The 27,866-nt window shown below is 37.4% G+C and overlaps 2 protein-coding genes across 2 annotated transcripts; both read left to right on the forward strand.

Moving 5' to 3' along the window:
- LOC128209153 (uncharacterized) lies at positions 1-2,395 on the forward strand. Its single transcript, XM_052913052.1, has one exon. The coding sequence runs from the start codon at positions 733-735 to the stop codon at positions 2,383-2,385; it is 1,653 nt and encodes a 550-aa protein (XP_052769012.1). The 5' UTR covers positions 1-732; the 3' UTR covers positions 2,386-2,395.
- A 1,495-nt stretch (positions 2,396-3,890) lies between these two features.
- On the forward strand, positions 3,891-27,671 carry LOC128209152 (poly [ADP-ribose] polymerase 1-like). Its single transcript, XM_052913051.1, has 25 exons — positions 3,891-4,002; positions 8,276-8,296; positions 8,552-8,675; positions 9,098-9,216; positions 10,637-10,776; positions 10,968-11,042; positions 12,011-12,104; positions 12,496-12,612; positions 13,129-13,211; positions 13,713-13,832; positions 14,379-14,480; positions 16,991-17,142; positions 17,454-17,599; positions 17,756-17,828; positions 21,558-21,635; positions 21,920-22,052; positions 22,153-22,351; positions 22,666-22,794; positions 23,092-23,175; positions 23,480-23,641; positions 24,408-24,587; positions 24,895-25,047; positions 25,456-25,583; positions 25,780-25,841; positions 26,524-27,671. The coding sequence occupies exons 1-25, from the start codon at positions 4,000-4,002 to the stop codon at positions 26,715-26,717; spliced, it is 2,871 nt and encodes a 956-aa protein (XP_052769011.1). The 5' UTR covers positions 3,891-3,999; the 3' UTR covers positions 26,718-27,671.
- Positions 27,672-27,866: the final 195 nt, after the last annotated feature.

The raw sequence follows: 27,866 nt of genomic DNA on the forward strand, positions 1-27,866 counted from the left end.
TTTTGCTGGACATTTTTACATTTTTTGCTAACAACGCATAATTTTGCATTAAAAAATGGGTGATCACTCCGATTTGGGGTTCAAAGCTGAATATGCAAAAAGTAGTCGAGCGTCCTGCAAAGCCTGTAAAGGTGGCATCACGCAGGATAGCTTGAGGCTAGCTATAATGGTTGTAGTGCGAGTGCACTCTTTGACCTGTTGACACATGAAGTGCTGACGTCACTGGTCTGTGAGCACATCACGGGGAGTTCGAGATCAGCTGTAGAAGAAGCAAGACGTACTTTGATATACTGCTTAATAAAAGACCTCACGTGTGCTTTCCCTAAAGTTAATGGTAAGCTAGGTTTGGTCTAAGTAATAATAGGGAATACTTTAATGGTGGCAGCGGTGTTTTATTAAGCCGTTCCAGTGCAATTGTTGCTGAAATTCTGCAACTTTTGTTGGCAAATTTTCCACGAGAATTTTCCCGCGTTTGAAGCCACATTTTTTCGTCAATTTTTGGCCATTGTTAATTTTCTTCTGGTCTTACCAGTTGATTATTTGATTCTACGTCGTAGTCTCCATGGACTGCCACTAACCCGGCCCCTTCGTTTGCTTTTGTTTGTTTTTTGAGGCCTTTTCAGCGTCCTTAGCAACTTTTCGGACGGGAAGAGTAGCCGGACAGAAGACAAACAAGGTCGGTAGTTGTACAATCAAGTTAATCTTCTACTCAGGAGCATTTGATTTGTAAGCATGGCCAGTAATAAAGTGCTTGTAAACTTCTTGTCTGTTGAAGACTTGCAGACAATTCCAAATATTGGCCCAAGGTTAGCATCTACTATTGTGGATTTGCGTGAGCATTATGGCAATCTCACACCAGAAAGTTTGCAGACAATGCTTCGGCATAAACTGCCGGACACTGTCATGCAAGAGTTGGATTTCACCCCAAACAGAGACTTGGTCGGCAACACCTGCCCACCTCCTCTAGGTGTACAAACATCCCATACCACCCCTCTTGTTTCAAAGATTGAGACAGAGGTTGACGGGTTTGAGACCTTGGTTGCCTCTGCACAAAAGCAGTTGAATGACCGCATTGATCAACTTACATCAATGCTACCAAGTGTCCCACAGCACTATAAATCTGATCATGCATTGCCACGCCCCAGTGTTTACAATCAGACAAATGCCCCTGTTCCAATGGCCCACCACTATATGCCAACACCACAACAGCTGAAACCCCAGTACCCCGTTCAACAAAGGTTGGACCTGGGTAGACTGCGAGAAAGCGACAGTGACGAGGATGTCCAGTCAGCGTCTGGTATCCCTCGCTCATACAGTACCCGACAGAAAAAGGTACGTATGCATAAAAGCAGTCGGTTACCTCACTCCAAACTCCTGTCCCTTCACCGTCTTGATTCATCTCCTGATGAGTCCGACACTAGACAAGCCCCAATGATAAAGAGTGAGCAAGTCAAGTTACACTCCTCCTTGCCTGATAAGGACCATATTTCGCAAAAACATGCGGAATACCCCCAAGAGGTAGTACAGGCGTCCCCTCATGGCCACTCTGTGCGCAAGGGTAGTCATGCATTGAAGGATATACCTAAATCTCTGGTATATGATGGTAAATCGAGCTGGCATTCATTTGAAATGAAGTTTCAGCAGTGTGCGCAATCATTTGGCTGGAGTACAGATGATTGTAAACTCTGCTTATTACATTGTTTGTCAGGGAAGGCACTCGACAAATGTGCTCGATTGCTTCAATGCAGTCCAAAAATGCCTTACCGTTCTTTATTGAGCAAACTTAAGGAGCGGTTCGGCTCAGAGTTTCCCGCCTCTGCGCAAGCCAAGTTCGCTGACGCTTCCCAGGAAAAAGGTGAGTGTATCGAAGACTGGGCAGATAGGGTACAAGAGTTAGCGGCTGAAGCTTTCCGGTCACTGCCGGAGACCTTCACAAACCAGCAGGCGATAGACCGCTTCTGTCAAGGCCTGCAAGATCGAGAAGCTGGTCATAGCACCTTCATGCGTAAGTATACAACCATTGAAGAGGCCATGAATAACATCAGGTTGTTTCAGCATTCCAAGAGTGCTATGGGCAAGAAAAAATCTATTCATAAAGCAGTAGATTATGACGAAGATGTAGCAAATGTCTACGCCGTTCAGAATCCTTCTGGACCTGCGTTAGACATGAGCGTTCTCAAGAGAGAACTACAGAGTCTGCGAGAAGAGGTGAAGCGGCTTGGAGAAGCTAGGCCCACTCAACCGCGGAGCAGACAGCAGCGTTTCAACCGTCCGCGAGGTACGTATGGCTGTTACATTTGTGATAGTAATTCGCACTTGATCGCTGAATGTCCCCACAAGAAGGACTTTAAGGCGTTTGTTTTAAACGCAAAAGGGTCAGGATAGGGAGCCAATCCTTGACCCAAGAATACTCCGGCTCAAACCCAGAACAGCGAAACGAGGTATGTAGCAAACTTGTTTCTAATGAGACCGTACCATCCAATTCACTACAAGACGCCCCGTCTGCAGTCATTGTTTCATTAAATGAGACCACAAATGACATACAGTCAGAAGAACAAGGCGAAACACCTTCTCCTTGTTTGACACCAGGTACTCTGCCAGCTGATGGTACAGTACTTGCCCCTCCTGTCAAGGTTTGTTTGTTGAAATCCATATCAGCATTAGCAAAACCGGTATGCGAGTTTGTTCTGAATTGTGACGTGTCGGACAATGTTGTCAGTGCGAAGCTCTTGCAAATTCAGAACGGTACAGAACATGTCATTGCCTATGGCAGTTACATGCTAACGGAAGAAGAGCAGAAATACTGCACTACGAGAAAAGAGCTGTTAGCAGTTGTAAGATTTACTCGGCAGTATAGACATTATTTGCTTGGTAGACCTTTTAAGGTCCGGACCGACCACTCAAGTTTGACTTGGTTGTTAAATTACAAAGAACCGCAGGATCAGTTAGCTTGTTGGATTGAGGAATTGGCTCAGTTCAACATGGTCTTGGAGTGCCGATCAGGAAAGAAGTCACATCCTGGTCACTGCAATTCATATGTAGCTGGAGTTGCAGTTGGAGATCTTCCTTGCGGTGGTTGTAATTATTGTGTGAGGGCTGACAACCAATGTGGTTCATTTTCCCGGAAGGTAGATGTAGTTCTGATGACAGCGCAGAAGGCTGAGGTTGGGGAAGGTCGCGCCTTCGTGAACCCAGCATCCGGGAGCGTCTGTCAGGGAGTGGGGGCTACAGCCACATTGGGTAGTACACAACGGGCACATAGTATCTCGTGGCCGGAGGGCTCAATGATACAGAGTGAGATTGTGCACAGGGGATCAGCGAGTGCTCAATACATTACAGAGCAACAACACCATGTCTGTGACGACAGTGGCAAGCTGGTGGACAGAGTGGGCTCTCAGCAAATAGCTGTCTCTGAAGTAGCCGTTTCAACTGAGCCTGATACTCAGGCTTCTCCGACAACAGCAGAAAGCAGGACATGGGATCCAGGGGGGCATGAAGTATCAATGACAGCCAACACTTATAGTCAGCGGCTGTAAGCAGTATCCTGAAATACAGGATTAGCTGCCTTCCTTTTCTTCTAGGTGGGAGGGGGAAGGTGAAGTAGATGGGTTTACAAAAGTTAAGCCCATAACACCTAGTTGCAGTTGGTTACTCCATGTAGCCTCACCCAGAAGTGCTGGAAGAAAATATTTACTGATGTAGATATTTTGGTAGACGTCGGCGGCTCGTTCAACTTACTGGTTGGACCTAGCCCTAGCAGTGATCTTGTCAGATACTTATGACTTGATCAGCCTTCTACAGACCCTGGTGCCGTCCCAACAAAAGAAACAGGGGGAGAGTGTAGTGCGAGTGCACTCTTTGACCTGTTGACACATGAAGTGCTGACGTCACTGGTCTGTGAGCACATCACGGGGAGTTCGAGATCAGCTGTAGAAGAAGCAAGACGTACTTTGATATACTGCTTAATAAAAGACCTCACGTGTGCTTTCCCTAAAGTTAATGGTAAGCTAGGTTTGGTCTAAGTAATAATAGGGAATACTTTATGGTGCAGGTAAAGAGGCGTTGTTGTTTTCTAGTTAAAAACATGCATGTACCAATATTTTTTTTAATCAATTCTGACATTAACAATGTTGATGCATTTTCATTTTATTCCAGGCATAAGAATGCAAACACTTTTTATTTGAGAAAGATCCGACTTTAACTGGATTTTATATGATTTGTTTCATGTTTTTTTTAAATGAGGTAAGGCACTTATATTTTAGTCCTTTTTCTGTCCTAAAAAAGGTAAAATCAATATAATTGGTTGAACGTTCTACAAACATACATGCCATATCCCCCGGTGGTGGAAAAAATCCCCACGGAATTTCGACCCATCTCCCGGTCTCCCGGAGTGGGATGAATATCCCTTGGAATAAAAAAAAAGTGTTTAAAATTACGCAAATTTATCAAAGGGTTTAATTATATTAGCCTGTTTACAGTTATATTGCCCGTCTTGTCCTTAAGCTTAATTGGATTATCAACTGATGGTGTGTTTTAACAACACCTATTTGAATTTCATGTTTTGAATTATAAATATAAAAACACCATTTTCACTTTGTAGTCTTCTGTGAGAACTTGAAGTGATATAGTATTAAGTACTATATTCTGTCATATCACAGCAGGTCATACCATTCCATGAACATTTTTTGAGAAAAATGTTGATTTTTCTCAGCATAAAGTGAAGTAGCCAGCTTGTGGATGTGTAATTAGAACTGGCATGTGTTCACAAAACATTTATGGATCTCAATTGAGTTTGAGTATGAAATTTTGATATCAGTGTTACCAAACCTCAGGTTTAAACTCCAAATAAGTCAGATAACCAGTACCTAATTATCACTTTCAAATAGTGTCTTAAATTTAGTACTAAACATATTTTTGAGATTTAAATAAGAAATTAAGTTTCATACTCTTAATTCAGTTGAGAATGGAAACGCTTTGTGAACACGGGTCAGGTGTACTTCGGAGATCATTGAAGTGACAAAAACAGCTTCTGACAATGTTTGGAATTTTAATATTCTATCAAATATAAGAATAGCATTATAGCACAAATGTGAAATTGGTAAATATGAAAAATTGACAAATCTGAGGCACTCTTTTTCGACATCTGTCATACAGACAAACATGTTCAACAATACATGCATTTATATTCTAGAAAATGTATATCTATACATTATAATTAATACACATTATACAGTTCTTAATAAATGAATGGACTTGTATTTACATTTTATGCTTTAGTACCTTTTAAAATTGTCTCATACGCAGTTAATATGGTTGTTTTTGAATAAAAGTCAGCCGCCTTCTATTCTAGATCACTTCCCCCCCCCCCCCCAAAAAAAAATAAAAATAAATGCCTACCTACCTACCCTCTTTTTTTTGGGAAGGAGACCGGAAACGAACCTAATTTTTTTTTGGGCCTTAATACATCAGCAAGGCACATTTCATGCATTGTTCTGATTGAAGCTGACAGAATTTGCGAAAGAAATGTAAATTAGACTGGTCAGATAAAAGGTCGATTTTCATTGGTTTAACTATAATTTTTATCCAATCAGGGAGGATGTAACAAATTAAAAAGTTCTTCAAAACATGTGTCGTTGGGATCAAAAGGATTAATAATTTAAAGGTGACAGTAAATTATTCGGTGAAGAAAAGGATTAAAATAACTAATAGACAATGCTGTTCTTTGTTATCATATGCCTCACATAAATGTTTACATACATGACATTGACCTTCATCGCAAATATCAGAAAATAACAGAACTTCAGAAGAGAAACTGAAAGTAGACAATTCGGATGAAATGACAAGTATTTATTTTTTATGGTGTTGATGTTTTTATTTTTTGATGAATGCCAAAAGGAGATATGTTTATGAACTTATATAAAAAATTATGCATTTGCTTTTGATCAAAAGCAAACAAATATGAACATTTGGGAATTGAAATGAAAAATATTGATAATTTGTTCCATTATCCAATTTAAGAGGATGGTAAGCCCATTAAATTGTTTCTGAAATATATTTTTCTATGAAGTATTGTATTTTGTAAGTATTGTGAGTGCTTTTATTATGCAAATGGCTGTGTCTTGTCTATTGTTGAACTGCTTGAAAAAGGGGTAAACAAGGTGAATTGGCACGTGCGCCATAGCGCTACATGGCAATGATGAAAAGCCTCTGGTATTGTGACCCAAATCCCCTTGAATTCTGGACAAAATCCCCTGGGGAGCCTTTCAAAAATATGGCAATTTGTTTTTTTTTCGTACTTGCGTCTTAAAATACTTTGAAATTTTGCCAAATTAGACCTTCTAAAAAATCCCCCTGAATACTACCAAAATCCCCCTGAATTTTCAGCCTTTCTGAACAAATCCCCCTGAATGGTCTCCAGAAAATATGGCATGTATGTATAAACAGTTCAAAATTGCACCTTGTATACTTTTTAAATATGAAATGCACCTAACTATTATTAACAGTCGTCAAATAATGAAGGTATATTAATGAGTAGTTGACCTGCAATGTAAAGTCCTGACTATTTTATGAGCATGGCAGACTCGAGGCGTCCACCAGCGAGCTGAAAGTAGCAAGCGGATTCCTTGTAAGAAGAATCAATGCGCAACAATTTTGAAATAATCTTTTATTATTACTATGTAAAAATTAATGCCTACTATCAAACACGTATTTGTTTGTCATTATGCAGTGGTCGAAATTAGCACAAGCCTGCAAGGTGAAATGCACTGGTAAAATGGTTTCTGGGCTTGCTCAATTTCTGGGTTTTATACCGCAGGGCTTCTTTAAAATGCTATTCCTAGCAGAAGTATATGTATTCAGGCTTGTTCATCCAAAAGACTAATTTTGATGACTGATTATGTATAAAACAAACATGTTCAGATAACATGAAACACTTACATGTTTTGATTGTTTATCAAGTTTGCCAAATTCTGTAAAATTTGTAGCTTGTGGTCATGTATAAAATGGTATAAAGTGTTTGGAATATTTTGGTCGTTGATGGTTCAGTTAAATAACACCATTTTCGATGAAACTTCAATACGCTGAACACTGCCATGTTTGTTTGGTCAAATTCAGAGAACGTATCTAAATTGTGTTTGCATTAATTACTCTTTTCCATGAAAATTGTTATGATTTATCAATTACGATATAAATAAGGAAAACATGAGTAGTAATTGAACATATCAGAGGAAGCTACAATAATGAGAGTTCAGGGCTGCTGTAATTGTTTTCTTGATACTACGGATCCTGTCAATAACTTGTTAGAAATGAATAAAATTATTTCTTGTATTTATTTCAAAAGAACATTTGAAGCGTAAATGGATATTCTTAGCGGTAATAAAATGGGAGTGGGGTAGATAGTGGTTTCATCATGTGTCAATTTGTTCACTAATTGTGCACATGAAACACCAACAGCACCGTCATTCCTCTAAAGAATTCCAAGAAATAGTGCAAAACATATAACTGTACAGATACAAATATGCCTTTATAACAAGAGAGGTTTGTGCATTTCTGTTTATGTATGAATGGCTATCTATATTCAAGGAGATCTTAAATGGGGGGTTTTAGCAAAAATAATATTTATAGAATAAATGAATTCACTTATGAGTTTTTGTTTTGATTTAGGCTTTGGCTGCAAAATTATGATTGACTTAGTTGAACATGAGATTATATTCAAACAAGACTCTTTAGATAGACATTCGGAGGTGCTGGAAATAATTTTGTATTGTGGAGCTAGGGTGGGTCTTGGAGGGGGTGAGGTAGACATATGAGTCTCTCTACCAGACACAACTAAAATACAACTATCCACATATTATCAATTGGTATTAGAGTAATATTGAAACAATCTATTTTTATTTAACCATCAGTATTATCTTTGATGTCAGTAAATGAACATTCAGTGAACATTCAGTTTGACTGCAATTATAAACAGCCTTTATACTTAAATATCTGTATATTATATCATAGTGCAAGAATGTTATTTGACCCACTGAGCATTGAATGACCTTAACTCCGGCTCTGACATTATTATTGAGAGAAATATGAAGAAGATGTTTTCCTTTTAGTTTACTGCTTCTTCTACTATTTTTTAGTAATCAAACTGTTCTTTTTAATATTTTCCTATAGACAAATATGAATGGGTCGGATATAGGCCAATCTGATTGTTTTTAGTCATAAATTTTGATTTCATCAATTGGAACTTGATTATTAATTATTATTTATCTGTTTTTCTTTTCAGTCACCTATGTTCGATGGGAAGGTAAGTCTTTTTAAAGTTTGGTTTGTCATAGAGGATGTTCTATTAATGTACCTTTCTAATTCTATGAAAAAGTTCAACTGATAAGTTCTGGATAAGTCCTTATACATAAAGATGCGTTTACTGATTAACACAATACATTATCTGCATTGTAATCTTTGTTTTTATTTAGAAATAAAGTATTCTTAGAATGATGATATAAACCCAAAAAGCAAGTATGGTAAAAGATTTTTTATTTCCCCCATTTTTTGTTTGCAGATTCCAAACTGGTTTCATTTCAAATGTTTTTGGAAACGAGCTCGCTGCGGTGGCACCCATGAAATCTACGGCTATGATGGCCTTCGATGGGAAGATCAGCAGAAAATCAAGGAGCAACTTGGAGGTAAAGCATAAATTTTGAACATTATAAGTACTCAAATATGAAAGGTATTGTTTAAAAAAATTGTAATGGGAATGATTTGTATAAGTATTACATTTCCGCCCCTGTAGAAAAACAAGCATCTGTTTGCTCTATTAACGTTAATATTTTAAAGAAAACGTCAAGAAAAACTGAAGAATAAAAAGTATGAGAAAGAAAGTACACAATCTCATTATGTTAAAGCAACAAACACTAACAGACAAAGAAAGCACCAAGGAAAATTTATGATCAAAACAAGCATAAACACCAATTTCAACCAAGTTGGAAACACAAATTCAAGTTAAAACTGGCTGGACTCCATGTATGCACTCCTTATTTTAAACCAATATGTATGCAGGACCATGTGATAGCCGTGGGCTATAGCTAAGTTCTTTTATTGCCTGTAGGTGAGGGTGGGGCAGCTGGGGATGCAGGAACCAGTGGCATACCAGTCTCTGACTTTACCACTGAGTATGCCAAGTCTGGGGCCGCCAAGTGCCGGGGATGTGAGGACAAAATTGCCAAGGTGTGTGTGGGACTGTTTGTTTTTATCTTTGTATCTGTATAGTGTATCTGTATAGGCTAAAACGTATGGCACCACCAGACTTTCAGTCAAAAGGCCAAAGCCTCAATTTAGAATAAAAATTATTGTTGCAGTCTTAATGGATTGAACTGTGATAAAGTTAATGACTTATTTTATCCAAAAGGTCAGCCTACTTTGAGCCAAACAAATTGGGACCTAACCAGTATACATATTCGTATTTTGACTGTTATTCAAAGTAGACTTAAGATACTTGGTGGAGACTGCACTTGTTATTTACAAACTGACAATGAAGAAATGTGCTTTCAGTTTTGTTATTGTTGGTACAAATCCATTCTACAGTTCAAGTTGCTTTTTCAAATCCAAAATAACCAAGAATTAAAGTCTTACCTAGTATATTTTAAAAACAATATTTTCATGGGTGAAAGTTTTCCGTATTAATACGGAATTCCGTATTTTCGGTCTTCTCAGGGGTCATTTTTCTGAATCGTGTAAATCCGTGGAGTTTTTCAGGGGGGTGGAGGGGGTACCCCAAACCCCATCATAATCATCGCGATCTACTCAAAATCGAAGATAAAACAAAGTTAAATTTTCTGGTTTCCCAATTTCGGTCTATAAATAGCGTTGTCATAAGTGGTTAAATACTGTCGGCGATATCAGCCGAACGTTTCCGAAAATAGTCGTTTCTTTTTGTAAAAAAGCATAGTCATTCCAATGTTCTCCGAATAACCTCGGCAGTTTCCGCGCCAACAAAAACTTGGATGGCGGAAAAAGCCGGTTTTCGCCGAATATTTATGGTCAGTATCCTTTACGACTTTTACGACACACCGCAAATTGGAGGCAAAAATAAACAATCAAATAAATCGAAATACTGCTGTCAAAATCGAACAATGAAGTTTGTACCCCCAGGGTATAATACTAAAGAGCTTGAACAGCCTGCGAAAAACAAATGGATGTGGCAATGGCTGTCAAAAGTCGATTCGAAGGGTGTGAAATGGTCCGATTGGTGTTTTACCATTCAATATAAATCTTTAAATGTATTCTGCTTTTCATTTTTTAACTTTTATTGAATGAGTTACAGAGTTAAATGAATTCTTGATTAATGAGCAAGAATTGAAGTATTGAGGGATATTTCTGTCAGGGGCCTTATGTACATGTATGTTGACAAAAGCTGCCAGAAATATTATAAATATACAGCATAGATTTGATTAAAAGACAGGAAAGGCTTTGAAATGTGTTTTAAAATGCTAAATTTCTGGCGCTTCCAGGGGCCTCCGGCCCCTTGGACCCCTGGCCAGGGCTTTGCCCTGCGGCCCCCAGCTTAATTTTTCATTATTTTGAAAATTTGCAACTTTCACCCATGTATTTTATGCTAAAGATAATAATGATACATATGTATTTGAAGGGTGAAGTGCGAATATCAAAGAAGGACTATGAAAGTCAGCGTGCGGTGATGTATGGACCAGTAGACTTGTGGCACCATGTAGACTGTTTTGTGGACAATCGTGATGAGCTTGGCTTCTCTACAGACATGAACCCAGACAAGTATGGCTTATCAGCTGTCATCATCATGACATCATGGCTTAATGGACAAGTTTGTCTTTGTTTATCCAATTATCTAGTAAAATACAGCTTGTAACAGCATTTTCATGCATAAGGTGTTCTTAATTTGATGCTAACATTGTACTTCTACATAAAAAGATAAATCTTCACTTTAAAAAAAAAATCTGCTTCAGGATAAAAGGATTTCAAGGTCTTAAGAAGGAAGATAAGGACACGCTGATAGAGAAGCTGGGAAAGGGTGAAAAAAGGTATTAAAACTTACTTTAGCAAACTAGCTGTTAGTTGATTTTAAGAAAGAATATTGAAATGTAATACAGTGGAAACTCACTAAACCGGAATCCTCGGGATACCGGACTTTTTTCAGAGTCCCGGTTTTCCCCTTCTATTTTCAAGAAAATTTGTTACTTGTCAACGTTATTTAACCTCACAAAAGCGGACGTATATTTGTTCAAACATGTCAAAATGATTTTGTGTATTAGGAATTCGCGAATCGCGTGTCACTTTGTCACTTTGTTTTGACAGCCGGTGCGTCGTTAAATATTGCACCTGTGATGTTGTGTTAACTTGATAATCAGTAATGATGATTGCGCTGTGGATTGACTGCCGCGCGATAATCAAACTTGTGAAAAGGAAATTGATTGAAACATTAATTTGTTTGTTGCAGAAAATAAAGAACCAGAAACGGTTATTAAGTGATCATTTTGGAGGGTTGTTTCTATGATTGAATCAAATTAGAGCGGTGCGTTAATTAAACTATCAAACATACTTAACAAGCATTAAATTATTACGCGAGTTGTTTTATTTTAAGACTTTGAAAAAAAGATGATTATAAAAACGCAGAAATGTTTAATTATGATTATCACTTTTGCATGTGCTTTAATCATGTCTCAACCTCCGTCTAAACGTCAACTTCCCTTTAAAGGTTATCTCAGTTAATATTTTGAGTAAACTTACTCCGTACATCAAATCCTCACTAAACCGGAATCCTCACTAAACCGGAAATCTTGCCCAGTCTGGACCTTGTCCGGTTTAGTGAGTTTCCACTGTATAACCCAATTAGTATAGAATCAGTAGCATGATTAAAGAACACAAATGACAAAAAAAGATAAAAGGATGGACATCTGTGGTATGGCAGGTGATTTGTCAATGCTATTTTGAAGTAACAGTCAATGACATGGAGGTTGCTAAATTAAGTTGACTTATTTTGTGTTTTCAGTGCTGCAGGTAAAAAGAGGAAGGGTGAGGAGGCGCAGGGTTCTGGTGGGAAGAAGAAGAAACAGGAAGAGACAGCGGAGGAGAAGGCTCTCAAGGTCAGTACTCCATTCAGATGTGTTACAATACACATTTCAGGAAAAACATAAAGGAATGAACCAGATAATATTGTCAATGTAACCTGGCAGGAAGTATGACACCATAGCTGTGTCTGCTTAAACAACTGGCTGCATCCATGGGGGTGGCACATTTTTATGCCCCCACAAAGTGGCGGCATATAGGGTTGCCCTTGTCCCTTGTACGTACGTCTGTCTGTCTGTACGTACGTACGTCCCGAAGATTGTTTCCGATCTAATTCTTGAAAACCGTTTGTCCAATCCTCACCAAACTTTAAACACATGTTTGTGACCATAATATCTTGATCAAGTTCCTTAGCCATGGAAATCGCTTTTGTCATTTATTGTTTATATGTGTTTACTATGTATTCAGGAACAGAGTCAGCTGTTATGGAAGTTTCGAGATGGCCTCCAGCGGGAAGTCAACAATTCAGCCCTCAAATTGCTATTGGAGCTCAATAAACAGGACATTCCCGCCGGAGAGAGCAAGGTTTACACTTCATTTCTTTCCATATAGTGGTTGAAAGTTCTAACTTTCACTTGCACAGCTAGTACAGTTGTCTCAATAGTGTTAACGTAAGGGATGGTTATTGTTTAGATGAAACAAATGGAACATGTAGTCGAGTGAGTACAAATAACCATATTGAAGTTATTGTGTAGTCATTGATCATTGGTATCTGATATATGGACTAGATCTTTTGCTGAAAATAAATCTGTTTTTTCTCAAAAATGACAGTGGTATAACTGGTGTAGAAATTTACTATTTTGCCGAAGCTGTTACTTAAAAACTAAAGTCAAACCTCGTTGGCTCGATCTCCATGGGACCGACGAAAATACCTTGAGCCTCTGGAAATTGGAGCCAAGCGGGAATGCTTACCTTCAGTAGAAAGAAATTGGTCAACAATGTAATCGAGCCAACGGTGTTTAACCGTATCTAGAAATACTAATACCATTGAATAAAAGTATCATTTAAAACTGTTGAACTTACTGCTACCATATTTTTCAGCTGCTGGACCGTGTAGCAGACTGTATGGCATTCGGGGCCATTGAGAAGTGTCCCGAGTGTAAGGATGGTCAGCTTGTGTACATGTGAGTAGAATAAGTAATTCTTATTGTTTATTTTTGCTTTACTTAGCCATTAAATCAGCATTTTTTGGGAGCAACCTAGCTGTCAAACTAAAGGTGTAGTAAAGCAAAAGCAAGAATAAATGATAACATTCTATTGAGGTGACTGTCTCTGTATAAGCCAGTGCCCATGTCAATAAATGTTTGAAGGAAATTTGGCCTTAATTTTTTGCCAAAGGTTGTTTTTAATGATTCAATCCCTTCTCATCTTGCAATCCTTCTGGTGGGACATGATCATAAACACTAAAGTAAGATAATGGAAGGATTTATCATGCTAGCTGATCGTTTGAGTGCATTACTGAGTACAAAAAAAACATGGCAAAGAGTGCATAACTGAAAGTTATGCAAACACAATTATTAATAACAAAAGTTACTAATATGTATATATACAAAGTATGTGTAAGCGCTAAATGTTCAGACTTGAGTTATCAATGGTGCATTATCTTGTTTCATTTCTATTTCCAGGGCTGATGGGTACAGATGTACTGGCAACATGACAGAGTGGACAAAGTGTATCCACAAGACCATGACACCCAAACGCAAGGCTTTCAAAATACCCAAAGAATACCATGATGCAGAAATCTTGTATGTTTGTTGTATTTAAGAGTAATGTAGCAAGTAGATTTTTGTTTGATTCAGTGTAAGAGCATAATATATTTCACCTAGTGAGCACCAAAATATATATTTCGTGTGTGGCATTGCAACGTGTATGATATTCATGTTTAATGTTCTCCAGTTCAGTTATTTATACTAATTTTACTTTTTCACTTATGGTCAAGTTCAATTATTTATACTTTTTTAGATTTTTTTTCAATTTGTATGCACTCATAACATCTTTTCGGAAATGACTTCGTTGAAATTGTGTCCAAAATTTCAAAACGGTGAATACCAAAGTGATACATTCACTGTTTTAAACATTGAAATATCAATTTTGTTTCACTTATAGATCTCTATAAACCACCAAAAAGCATATAATAAAATAATTTCTTTGATAAAATATGTTTCTTAAATTGTTGGATCAGTTCATATTTAGTTAATATATTATGGTAAATACTCATAATCCTGTAAAATACTGCTCATTTTGCTCATTGTTAGAGTGTGTTATGATAAGGACCATGTGCATTTATGTAGGAAGAAGTACAAATATGTAAAACGGGACCGAGTGTTTCCTGCAGTGACGGCACGGACCACAGAGGGACCAGTCAGCTCTTCGCTGGATTCCGTAGATGGCGCGTATGTCTTTGCATTGCTATTCATTTACAAATATTTGTACTGCAATGTTATTAAGCACTGAAGTACTGTGAAATGAATAAAGAATTATTTCTGTGTTGTAGTATGCATTGTAAGATCCAATGCATTCCGATGAACTGTTGAGTATCACTTAGTTAATAGTTAGATAACTCTATCTTGAATATAATGCAAATTATTGCCCTTTATTATTAGACTTAGGAATTCTGTTTCAGGTTTCGCATGTAACCACATTTAAGTCAATATTTCAGCAACTACTAGATGTATTGCATTGAAACTTTTTACAAGGGCTCCCAACCATCTAACGTTCTTAATTTATTGAGGAAGATAACTGCTTTCGTGCATTTAATGCAATAATTGCCCTTTATTATTTGTCATAGAAATTCTGGTTAAGGTTTTGCATGTAAGCACAAGTAGATTAATATCTAAACAACTACTTGATGCCTTGCATTGAGACTTTATACAAGGAGACAACCTACTTGAATTACCAAGTTAGATAACTGTATTTTTCAAATGATTGCTCTTTATTTTTCGACTTGGAAATACTGGTTAAGGGGTTCTCAGGAGGGAATAAAGACTCTTTACCTCAAAATGTTATCTGGAGCACTGGTGCACACTGACAGAAACTTCTTTCTTCCCTTTCCAAACCACAGATCTGCTTTGATAATTTTTAGCTCGACTATTCGAAGAATAATGAGAGCTATCCTAGTCACCCGAGCGTCGGCGTAACCACTTATGTTAAAGTTTTTGTAAGAGTTTGTGTACCACCTCAGATATTGACATTTGGCTATGAAATTTGCACACTTGTTCACCATCATGCCCCCACTCTGTACACAGGATGAGGTAACTCTATCAAATATTTTGACAAAATTATGCCCCTTTTTCTACTTAGAAATTATGTTAAAGTTTGCGTATCACCTCAAATATTTTTAAAGTCCATTGACATATGGCTTTGAAACATTGCACACTTGTTCACCATCATGCCCCCAACCAGTACACAGGAGGAGGTAACTCGTATCAAGCATTTTAAAAAATTTGCCCCTTTTTCAACTTAGAATTAATGTTAAAGTTTTTGTACCACCTCAAATATTTTCAAAGTCCATTGACATCTGGCTTTGAAACTTTGCACGCTTGTTCACCATCATACCCCCAACCTGAACACAGGAGGAGGTTACTCTATCAAGTATTTTGAAAAAATTATGCCCCTTTTTCGACTTAGAATTTACGTTAAAGTTTGTGTACCACCTCAAATATTTTCAATTCAATTCATGTAAATATCTCGGCACATCATGTATTGCATTGAAATCTAATCTAACAGTGATCCATGCATGTTTCGCCAAATGTTTTCAATCCATACACCGAAAAGCGGCGGGATAGTCTAGCGCGCTGTCTCTATGACAGCTCTTGTTCTATGTGTTTTTATGCCCCCGAAGGTGGGCATATTAAAATCGCACCGTCCGTCTGTCCGTCCTTCCGTCCGTCCGTGTGTCCGGCTCAATAACTAGTGTCCAGGCTGTAACTTTCCCTTGTATGGACAGATTTTAAAATAACTTGCCACATGTGTTCCACATTCCAAGATGACGTGTAGCGTGCAAGACCCGTGCCCCTACCTCAAAGGTCAAGGTCACACTTAGTGTTTATTCACAATGGAGTGCTGCATATAGGACATAAGAGTATAAGTTGTCATGTCCGGGGTGTAACTTTCCCATGTATGGACAGATTTTAAAATAACTTGCCACATGTGCTCCACATACCAAGACAACGTGTCGCGTGAACGACCCGTGTCCCTACCTCTAATGTCAAGGTCACACTTAGTGTTTATTCACAATGGAGTGCTGCATATAAGGACATTGAGTATAGGTTGTCGTGTCTGGGCTGTAACTTTCCCTTGTATGGACAGATTTTAAAATAACTTGCCACATGTGTTCCACATACCAAGATGACTTGTCGCGTGCAAGACCCGTGTCCCTACCTCTAAGGTCAAGGTCACACTCAGATGTTTATTCACAACAGAGTGCTGCATATAAGGACATAGAGTATAAGTTGTCGTGTCCGGGCTGTAACTTTCCCTTGTATGGACAGATTTTAAAATAACTTGCCACATGTGTTCCACATACCAAGACGATGTGTCGCATGACAGACCCGTGTTCCTTTCTCAAAGGTCAAGGTCACACTTGGGTGTTTATTCACAATGGAATGCTGCATATATAAGGACATAACAGTGTTGGTTGTCAACTATGGGTGGTATTTTTTTATGTTTAGAGGCAATTTAAAATAACTTGCCATATGTATTTGACATGTAAAGGCAAGATCAACTTTTCATGTACTGACCTTGTTCATAGGTCAAAGTCACAATCGGGGGCATTCGTCACATACTGTGACAGCTCTTGTTCTATTTTAGCATTGTCCAATCAGTAAAAAAATCACATAAAATTTCTCATTTTCACTTCTTGTGATTTTCGACCCCACAAATGAACCATTTCCATATTTGACAGAGTGAACTTTCACCCGCTGGAGGGGATGAAGTTCTTGCTGTCAGGCAAGTTCACCAAGCCCAAGGCGGAGATTGTTGCCATGGTAACCAGGATGGGTGGGACTGTGGTCACTAAGTGTGACAAAAAGACCACGGCCGTAATCAGCACTAAAGGTAGGAGAGTGTGGAATTGTTTCTTTCATTAGTTCAGTGCAGGAAGTCATTGAAATCAACATTTGTGAGGCAAATTATGGAAATTGAGGATAACATTATGTTAATTCATGGTTTGATTAGATGTGTATTATGCATCATGTTCCACCATAATCTTCTTTCAAATTTGATGCAAAATGCATGATTAAAAACTAAGAAAGATCTGTATTGATTTAAGGTTTTTATCATAAAAAAGTTTTACCATATTGATTTGATATGTTAATTGCGTTCCCCTTTTAAGAAAGCAAGATGACATATGAACCGACTATTTCCAGATGAGGTAGACAAGAAGAGCAAGTCTATCAAAGAGGCGGAGTCAATGGATGTACATGTTGTAGATGAGACATTCCTGGAGAAAGTCACCAAGGGCGGGGCTGCCCTCCTTATCACTCAACACAGCATAGCTACATGGGGGTCAGATGTGAGTCATCTTGATTTCAAAATCTTAGAATGTTCATTCCTAATGCCTACGGATTAAACCAAAATTTAAGACATACAAAAATAAAGATATAATTGTGATACTTTTCATAAAAGATGATGCGTTGTATTTAATTTGTGTTGCTAAATTGTGATTCAGCCAGAGAAGAGAATAGCCCTGACGGCCGTAACAAAGAGCATTGGAAAGAGCAAAGGTGTCTCAAAGAGGGATGGTAAGTGAAGTTTGGTATTCAATTCATGTCATGTTTAACATGGAGGTAGATACTCGGGCTGTGCATGAGCCGAGCCAGCCTGTCACTAAAACTTCCTATATTATTACGCCTTCTGATGACCGTAGGTTCCCAAGCCCCGCCTGCGGACAGACACGAGATGGACACCAATATTAGTGTAGAACTAATTGTACTTGTATTTGAAGAATAAGAGCAGATCAGTAATTTTGTTTTTAATGTTGATTCAAACTTTTGTTATTTAACCTGTAAATGCTATGGAGGTAGATACTCCGGCTGTGCACGAGTCCAGCCAGCCTGTCACTCTAACTTCCCATATCAAAACCCCTTCTGATGACCGTAGGTTCCTAAGCCTTTCCTGCGGACAGATACGAGGTGGACACTGATTTTATAGTAGAAATGTATTTATGTGCTTATATTTGAAGGATAAGAGCTTCTTATTTAGAACTGTTGTATATATGGGTATTTGCCTTGTTGCAATGATAGAAGACAGGGCTCCAGCTAACCCATTTTATAATGGCCCACCCATAATAACATGAAATCAGAACACTCGAAATAACATTGTACACCAACATTTTTAGCTATACTGGCCAACGGCCAGAAGAGCTTATGCGATGGTAATGTGTACGTCATATGTGTGTGCGTCAGTGCATCTGTAAACAATTGCTTGTGAACACGATACAGTTATCAGTTTTGATTGTATCAGGATAAAACTTGTACAGTATTTAGATATCCACCAGAGCTTGGTTCCTTTTGAAAACCAGCCAGACCCGCCCATGCATGCCTAGATCATGGGCCTTGAAAGTGTAAAAAAAAAAATGCTATTTTTAGCTAAGTTTATTTTTAGCCAAGTCTACATGAGCGAAGTCTATTTTTAGCCAAGTTTACATGTAAAGTCAAGTCTAGGATTAAAGGGAGACAACTTGCTTTTTATGCCCCCACAAAGTGGCGGCATATAGGGTTGCCCTTGTCCGTCTGTCTGTCTGTCTGTCTGTCTGTCTGTCTGTCTGTCTGTCTGTCTGTACGTACGTACGTCCCGAAGATTGTTTCCGATCTAATTCTTGAAAACTGTTTGTCCAATCCTCACCAAACTTTAAACACATGTTTGTGACCATAATATCTTGATCATGTTCGATAGTCATGGAAATCGCTTTAGTCATTTAGGAGTTACGGCCCTTTTTTGCCAAAAATACTTCAAAAATATATGTTTCCAATCTAATTCTTGAAAAGTATGTGTCCAATCCTCACCAAACTTTACATACATGATTGTGACCATAATATCTTGATCAAGTTCGATAGCCATGGAAATCGCTTTTGTCATTTAGGAGTTACGGCCCTTTATTTGCAAAAAAAGACTTGAAAAATACGTCCCGAAGATTGTTTCCGATCTAATTCTTGAAAACTGTTTGTCCAATCCTCACCAAACTTTTAACACATGTTTGTGACCATAATACCTTGATCAAGTTCGATAGCCATGGAAATCGCTTTAATCATTTAGGAGTTAGGGCCCTTTATTTCCCAACAATACTTAAAAAATATCTTATCCGATCTAATTTTTGAAAAGGATTTGCCCTTGTGCAGATTATCCTGAATAATCATTATGGCTTATTTTCTGTGACAAAAAATCGAAGTGGGGGCATCCGTGTCCTATGGACACATTTCTAGTTGGTTCTGCAGTTAATTTTATGAATTACTCTCCCTTGTTCTTGTTGAAAAGCCATTCTTTAGCTCTTTTGGCCTGTGTCTGTCGTTCACGCAATCATCAAAACACAATTGGTTGTGAATGTTTGTTCAAATTATGCCCCTAGGGTCATAACTGGCCACGCCCCAGGGTTCACAGGTTTGGTATACTTAAATTGGGAAATGTTTGAAAATCTTTTTGTTTGTTTGCGCATCCATCTAAGCACACTTGCTTGTGAATGTTTGTTCAAATTATGCCCCTGGGGTCATTACTGGCCACGCCCCAGTGTTCACCGGTTTGGGATACTTATATTGGGAATGTTTGAAAATCTTTTTGTCTGAACCAGCTATGCAGACCCTTGCTATTTTGAATAAGGCATAATTTAGTGGTCCACTACCATGGTTGTTCAAATTATGCCCCTGGGGTCAAAACTGGCACTGCCACAAGTTTCCTAGAGACTTATTTAAGAAATATTTTCAAAATCTTCTTGTTTCAAACCACAAGGCTCATATTTGTTGTGGAGCATCGTACAATGACCGTCTAGCGAAACAGTTGAAATTATGCCTGTGGGGCCACAGCTGGCCCCACCCCTTTTGACCTCCTTTTTTAGCTCGACTATTCGAAGAATAGGTGGGCTATATTACTCACCCTGGCGTCGGAGTCGGCGTCCGGTTAAAGTTTTAGGGCAAGTTGGGATTTTCACTTATAAGTCCAATACCCTTCATTTAATTGACTTAATACTTCACACAATTGTTCAGGACCATCACACAATAAGTTAACATAACTCCATATTATCCTTAATACAAGTTATGGCCCCTGATTGACTTAGATTAAAGTTTTAGGGCAGGTTAAAGTTTTAGGGCAAGTTGGGATATTTATTTAATAACTTCTTTACCCTTCATTCAATTGACTTAATACTTCACACAAGTGTTCAGGACCATCACCCAATGAGGTTACATAACTCCATATCCTTAATACAAGTTATGGCCCCTGATTGACTTAAGTTAAAGTTTTAGGCAAGTAAAAGTTAAGGGCAAGTTGGGATTTTAATTAAAAAAACTTCTATACCTTTCATTCAATGCACTTAATAAAATTCAAAATTATTTACAACCATCTTACAACAAGAAACATAACTCCATTTTAACCCTAAATACAAATTATGTCCCTTGAATATTTTTATTTTATTTTAATTTCTTTTGACATTTTTACATTCTTAACCATATTTTTACCAAGGGAAAACTAGGAGGGCTATACTACATGGCCCTTGATTTTTTTTTATATTTTTTTTTTTTTTTTTTTTTTTTTTTTTTTTTGAAAGGCATATTTATATATTCTTTACCACATTTTCATAATGGGAAATCAAGTTATTTGTATGATTTGTGTCATTTTTCGGGTGGTGGGAGGGCAGCATCAAAGTCACCTTATGTATTGAATAATTTTAGTTAGGTTTGACATAAATAGACCAAACGTGGTAATATTACATTGTTATTGTATTCACTTCTTAGTCAAAGCGGTGAAGTCGAGCGCGCTGTCTTACGACAGCTCTTGTTTATTTTAAAGTTACAGCAATGAAATTTGAACCATGTGTGCAGTTTTGCAAATGAGCATCAGTGTTGTCCTCGGATGACCTTTGACCTTTTGACCAACTTTTTTTTATTTTAAAGCTACAGAAATGAAATTTTGACCGTGAGTACAGTTTTGAAAGCAAATATTTTTTTTCCTCAGATGACTTGGCACATATTAAAATAGTTAATGCAACTTACAACACTTTCTGTCCTCAGATGTTGAGCGTGCAACGATTTCAGCTAACCCAAACACAAAACGTGAACTATATGTTTGTTGCCTATTACCCATACATATACATTTTGTATGCTCTGGATTGAAAATGAACACAAGAACCATGCCAGTAGATCATAGGCCCTCATGGGCTTCTTGTTATATTGTAGCATATATTTCTTGTATTGGTTGCAGTGATTTGATTGCATTCTGAAGTGCTGAAATGAGATTGGACTGAATTGAATTTCCATTTATAGAGACCATGTTCACCAAGAATCTGCCTGACAAGCTGAAGATGACTGTGAAGGGAGGTGCAGCTGTAGACCCAGACTCAGGTAAGATTTTACTTGATTCACCTGTATTTCTCATCTGTTAATAAAAATTCAAAAATCACGATATGCTTGTAGTTCTGTTATAACTTTTAATAGATACTGAAAAAAAGGAGAATAAATGTTGTTAACAAGCAAATAAAGTTTATTCCTGAGATTGGCTCACTGATGTTATTTTGACATTTTATGTAAAATGGGACATTGTTTTGTAAGAAGTGGCTGTCAAAATTATATAAATTGTCATTGAGAAAACCCCCTCTACAAATAGCCCCCTCCCATCCCTCTGATAGGTGTGGCAGACAAGGCCCATGTGATCCAGGATAAGGACGTCATCTACAATGCTGTCCTAGGATTGGTCGATGTCGTCAAGGGAACTAACTCTTACTACAAGATACAGGCCCTAGAGGGAGACAGCAAATCCCTGTAAGTGAGCATGCTTTAATGATGGTTGAAAATACTCTTTAAATAAACTGAATCTGATTATTCAATGTGTATGAGCATGGTGCATTTAAACATGTTACAGGTGGTGGGTGTTTCGAGCCTGGGGTCGCGTGGGCACAACAGTCGGGGGCAACAAGGTAGAGAGATTTGGTTCCCGTGCCAACGCCATCGAGCACTTCAAGGGGCTGTATGGTGAGAAGACAGGTAACGCTTGGGAGGACAGGAATGACTTCAAGAAATACCCCAACAAGTTCTATCCCCTGGATATTGACTATGGAGCGGTATGATTATTCATTTATTGCCAAGGTTGGGAATGGGTCATTTTTTGAAATATCTTGTATAGATAGATTCATGATTTGTAGAATTGTATGTAATAATTTTTTTGATCTTCATGTGTGTATGTATAGGGTTAGGAGCTGTACCTGTAAGTTATAGCTTTTGAAATTAACATTCCCATAGAGTTGAGCAGTGTATCTACGCTTATGACCATCAATCAACATATTTTGTGATTACTGCTACAGAAACTTGTACACCAAAAAAAGTCATAAGAATGATTGAACTCTGAAATGTTCTAATCCTTGCAAGGTTTGTTTAGGATGATGCAGGTGATGTGAAGAAGATCAGTATGAAGGGTTCCAAGTCTAAACTTCCCCCGTCCGTCCAGGACCTCGTGTGCATGATCTTTGATGTGGAGAGCATGAAGAAGGCCATGATGGAATTTGAGGTAAAGACTGGGATTGAGACAAGTTTTCTTTAGAGTCGGTCAGACAAATACGGTAACTCAATTAGTTTTTAGACCGTTGACCATCTAGCAAACTTGAAAATCAATTTATGTTATGAGGTGTGAACCCATTTTTTTAAGGGGCTTCCTGCATGCATATTGATGCAAAGAGGGTTGATTTGTGAAAGTAAAAGTTTTAATTGTTGAGTTTAGATGCTTTTTTACCAAGATTGCATTGGTATAGAACATCATTTAATAGATTATGAAGAAATCAAAAGCAATTTATTTCTGTTTATGTAGATTGATTTGAAGAAAATGCCCCTGGGAAAGTTGTCGAAGAAGCAGATCAAGTCAGCATATGCCGTCCTTACAGAAGCTCAGAAGGTGAGAGACTGCTGTGTTTATCTGTACCATATCTGCAATTCCTGCCTCACTAGTGGTGATAAATGGTTTTAATATTCAAAATGTGAAAATGTCTGATAATTATCTTGATAATTAAACTTGTAAAAATAACTGCTGTGGTTGTTTTAATACTGAAGTATTGGTGGAACTCAATTGCAAGCTCCCAGTTCTTGGAAGATGAGCCAGTGAAATGTATGAATTAAGGTTAAATTCAGTGAAATTTGGAAAAGATAGTGGAATAGAAGTCATCTTTAAGATACTAATGATCTTTCGTTACATCTTTAAGCTGGTTGAGGAGAAGGGTACGCCAACTAAGATTCTGGACGCTAGTAATCGTTTCTATACGCTCATTCCTCATGACTTTGGCATGAAGAAACCACCCATGCTGGACACCTCTGATATTATCAAGACAAAGACAGAAATGCTGGATAACCTGCTGGAAATTGAGGTATGTTTTAAAATGACATCAGAGGCAAAAAAAAAATGTATAAACTACAATGTAAATAGACTACGATGGCTCTTAAGCACCACTTACTAAGTGCTGCATCGCAAACAATTATTGACAAAATGCAAATTGCGAAAATGTGTGACAGAATTCATTGGGCATTTCTATAATCTGATCTCTGAAACTGGCCTGTTATTTAAAAAAAAAAAGGGGTTTTCAGTTTCCAACCTCTTTCAAAAATGTAAATCTGCTATTTTAAAATTCTTTTATTTGCAGAGAAAAGTAACAATGTATCATTTTATGTCTCTGTATCATAAACAATGTTTTAATGTTTGACTTTATAGATAACAGTCAAAAAAATTGTTTACATTCAACTCCATCAGTTTTTCATATGTTAAACAGACGTATATGAGCTGTTATATCCACTTAACTGTTTGTATAACCAATGAATGAAAATGAAAAAGACATGTGCAACTATTTATTTGTTTTATATTTCAGATTGCCGTTAAAGGTTTTCCTCAATAAAAAATAGTTGAAACTTGTTTTATGAATATGGCTGGGATTCACATACTCAACTATTTGAACTACATATGATGTCAGTTCAAACTGACTTTATTCATTTTGATGGATGAAGAATTGCTTGATACCAGTATCATATTCAAAACATTTGTAGATTATGTGCACAGGTAGTGTCTGTGTATTTTAGGATCAACTTTCATAATGTATGAGATACATGTATAACAACTACCTGTATGTTGTTTTCCACCAGGTTGCATACAGCATGTTGAAGGGTGGAGATGAAGGGGAGGACCCTATCGACAGCCATTACAAGAAGTTGAAGACAGAGATTGTGCCCCTTGAACCTGGGGAAGAGTATGATCGCCTCGTTACCTATGTAAAGAACACGCATGGTGCCACCCACACCATGTACGAGCTCGATGTTGAGGAGGTATGTTGGCCTACGATGTTTCATTTGCTTCATCATGATAACATTTATGGTTCATGTGTTTATGTTAATATGCATCTATCCAGGGATTGAGCACAGGATCCCCTGCTTGTATGTCAGCAGCTCATTCAACTGCGTCCTGATGACCTGTGCAATACAGTTCAGAGATGTTTACAGGAAAAGCATTATATGAGACTCTTTGCAAAGCTAACATTCATGCTTGCCATCCCGGTTTTCTGTAAGCTGTTATTACTGTGGGTTGTAATTGTTTTTTCTTATGAGCAGATGACTGTATGTTTCATTCTTGTAGATATGGAAGATAAAGCGTGAGGGAGAGTTTGGGCGCTACAAGCCATTCAGGGACCTGCCCAATAGGCAATTACTATGGCATGGCTCCCGAACTACAAACTTTGGAGGTATTCTGTCACAAGGTCTTCGGATTGCCCCACCAGAGGCACCTGTGGTGAGTGAAACAGTGTTGAATGAGACAATGTCTTGGGCCTGTTTTCCTGGTGAAAAACAACCCTTTCTTAAAGTGCTGTTTGCACATCAAAACAAAAATGAGATGTTCATGTTTTAAAAGAATACTGAGTGTAATATTGTGATCTTTGAATGAAGATTGCCCAACTTTCTTTCAGACTGGCTGCATGTTTTTCAAAGTTTTGTTTACACATTTAAAAGATATGACTTTTTAAAAGAATACTGAGTGTAATATTGTGATGTTAAAATGAAGATTACCCAACTTTCTTTCAGACTGGTTACATGTTTGGGAGTTTTGTTTACACATTAAAAAGAAATGAGACGTTCACTTTTTAAAAGAATACTGGGTGTAATGTGATGTTTGAATGAAGATTACCCAATTTTCTTTCAGACTGGTTACATGTTTGGGAAGGGCGTGTACTTCGCAGACATGGTATCTAAGAGTGCCAACTACTGCCGCACCTCCAAACAGGAACCCAAGGGCCTAATGATGCTGTGTGAGGTCGCTCTGGGAAATATGTAAGTAGAAACGCTTAGAGCTGTTGCAACTTATTCAAGTCAGAAAATGTGTCTGTATAAATCTTTCTTATTAAGTGCAAGCTTTTTTACCACTCAAAAAGGGTTCTACTGATGTTTAGAGAGTTAGAAATGTGGAATGAAAACTTCAATGATTAAAAGCATTCTACTTGTAAATGGTGTAACAAATTGATTGCAGGTATGAGTGTACCAGAGCAGAATTTGTCAACAAACTTCCTAAGGGGAAACACAGCTGCAAAGGTAGGAATGGTTGCATTTCTGAAAACTTGGTTTAGATTTGCTATTAATACATGGTACCGTAGGTTGTGCAGTTTGTGGCTGCCAAACAAGCAACATGTTCCATTGATTCTTGGTTTCATTCTGACAAGGGGGATGAGTTTTAAGCTAGATACATTCTGGCAGAGAGATCCCTCTGACACACTGAACACTACTGAATTATAACACAGCTGACCCAGTGTTGTGGGGGTTGTTTATAGACGGTAAGACCATACCAAATTCTTTGTTTAGCTTAAGGTTCAAATTTAAAAATATATTGGAAGAACAAAGTTCTTTAACAAAGACTAATTATCTTTTCTTTTTAAACAATCACCAAATGGATTTACCTATGAGCTTTTAAGGGCATATATATTTGTATGTATGTAACTAACAAGAAATTTAGCCTTTCACAGTTAACATATTTTTTTATTGTCTGATCTTAACTCATTTTATCATTTATGATAGCAGCTCAATATTCTGTTGAGTAGATTCATCATGGGTTGAAAGTGGAATACCAACCTGCCAATGGCACTAAAAATAGATCAAACTTGGCATGGCGGTAAGGTGAGCACTGTCAACTTGATGAGTAATATTCCATTTCCAGAAACCACTGACCTTTAGATTTTACATAATAACATCACAAACATTTTTTTTTCTGCCATTTCAGGTATTGGGTCAACATGCCCTGACCCTGCAGGCTCCTATGTAACCCCAGATGGTATGGAAATACCCATGGGGAAGGGCATGCAGGGAGGGTATAAGGGGCAAACCAGTTTACTGTATAATGAGTTTATAGTGTATGACGCTGCACAGATCAACATGAAGTACATGTTCAAGATGAACTTCAAATATAAGTGGTAACTCTGGAAAGCCGTACAAATGGTTTGAGACTGTTAAAATCCATATTACTGGTAAACATTGGAATTGTGGCTTGAGACTGTTAACAGATTGGAAATCCAGCCTTCATGAATCAGAATGTGTAATTAACCCATTACTGATATATATCCTTTAAATTCCAATACAATCCTTTAGGTGTGTCATTTTTGTAATGGTCACATGTTGTTGTTTTAGAGAACTGCGTTGTGATCAAACAATATAGTTATGTAGTGTATTAGTCTGCACAACCCATGTCCCGACACGATCATAATGACCAACATATCTGTCCTACTTTTGGCATATATTTTTGTGATGTGCGATAGTGCTTAGTTGTGTTTATTTCATGCATTGCATTGTTAAAAACCAAGCATTTTTCAACCAATTATAATGGTTTATGGCACTGTTGTATAATTTCTCTAGTATTAAAGTGATTCATCATTTTGTATCATTTTATGTGGTTGCTACTTTAAGGGTATAAGGAATGTTTGGGTATTAGGAATGTGTGTTTATTGAGTAGAATGATTCTTGATTTCAATACATTGTTTTGTTCACGTCTCTTCTTTTTAATCCTAAATCATGTCATCATTGTATTTGGCGTAAGGTCAGTTGAACCATCTAAATTTAATTTAACAATAAACATCTTTTCAGTAATATTTAAGTTGCTTTATCGTTTGAATGCTGGCCATTCTAGGTGTTTGTTATTAGTAAGAGTTAAAGTTTTTGGAATGTATGAATTGGAGGAATTCAAAAATTGTTAAGAACTTGTTTCATCTTGTTGTAATGTTTTTTTTATTGTTTTTGTTTTATGTAAATAGCATGAATGCATGTAGAAGTGGGGATTTTAATCTGACTATCCACAATAACTTTTTACTTACATAACCATCACCTATTAGAGTTCTCGTTAGAATGTTTTTGAATAAAAAAAGAGAAAAAAGTTCAGTTTGTGTCCTTCTATATTGTGGAGTACAATCGTTAAAAAGTAAACTCCCCGTGGGAACTCTATATGTAAAGTTAACTGTTAAATAGCAATTCGATATTTTGCCTTGATATGACTTTGTCACATAAGTATTTATATATATAATTACATAATATACATAATAACTGCATTACCACATACATTTTTTTTTGCAGGTG

This window comes from Mya arenaria, chromosome 11 (assembly GCF_026914265.1).
Source record: "Mya arenaria isolate MELC-2E11 chromosome 11, ASM2691426v1".
NCBI classification, from domain to species: Eukaryota; Metazoa; Mollusca; class Bivalvia; order Myida; family Myidae; genus Mya; species Mya arenaria.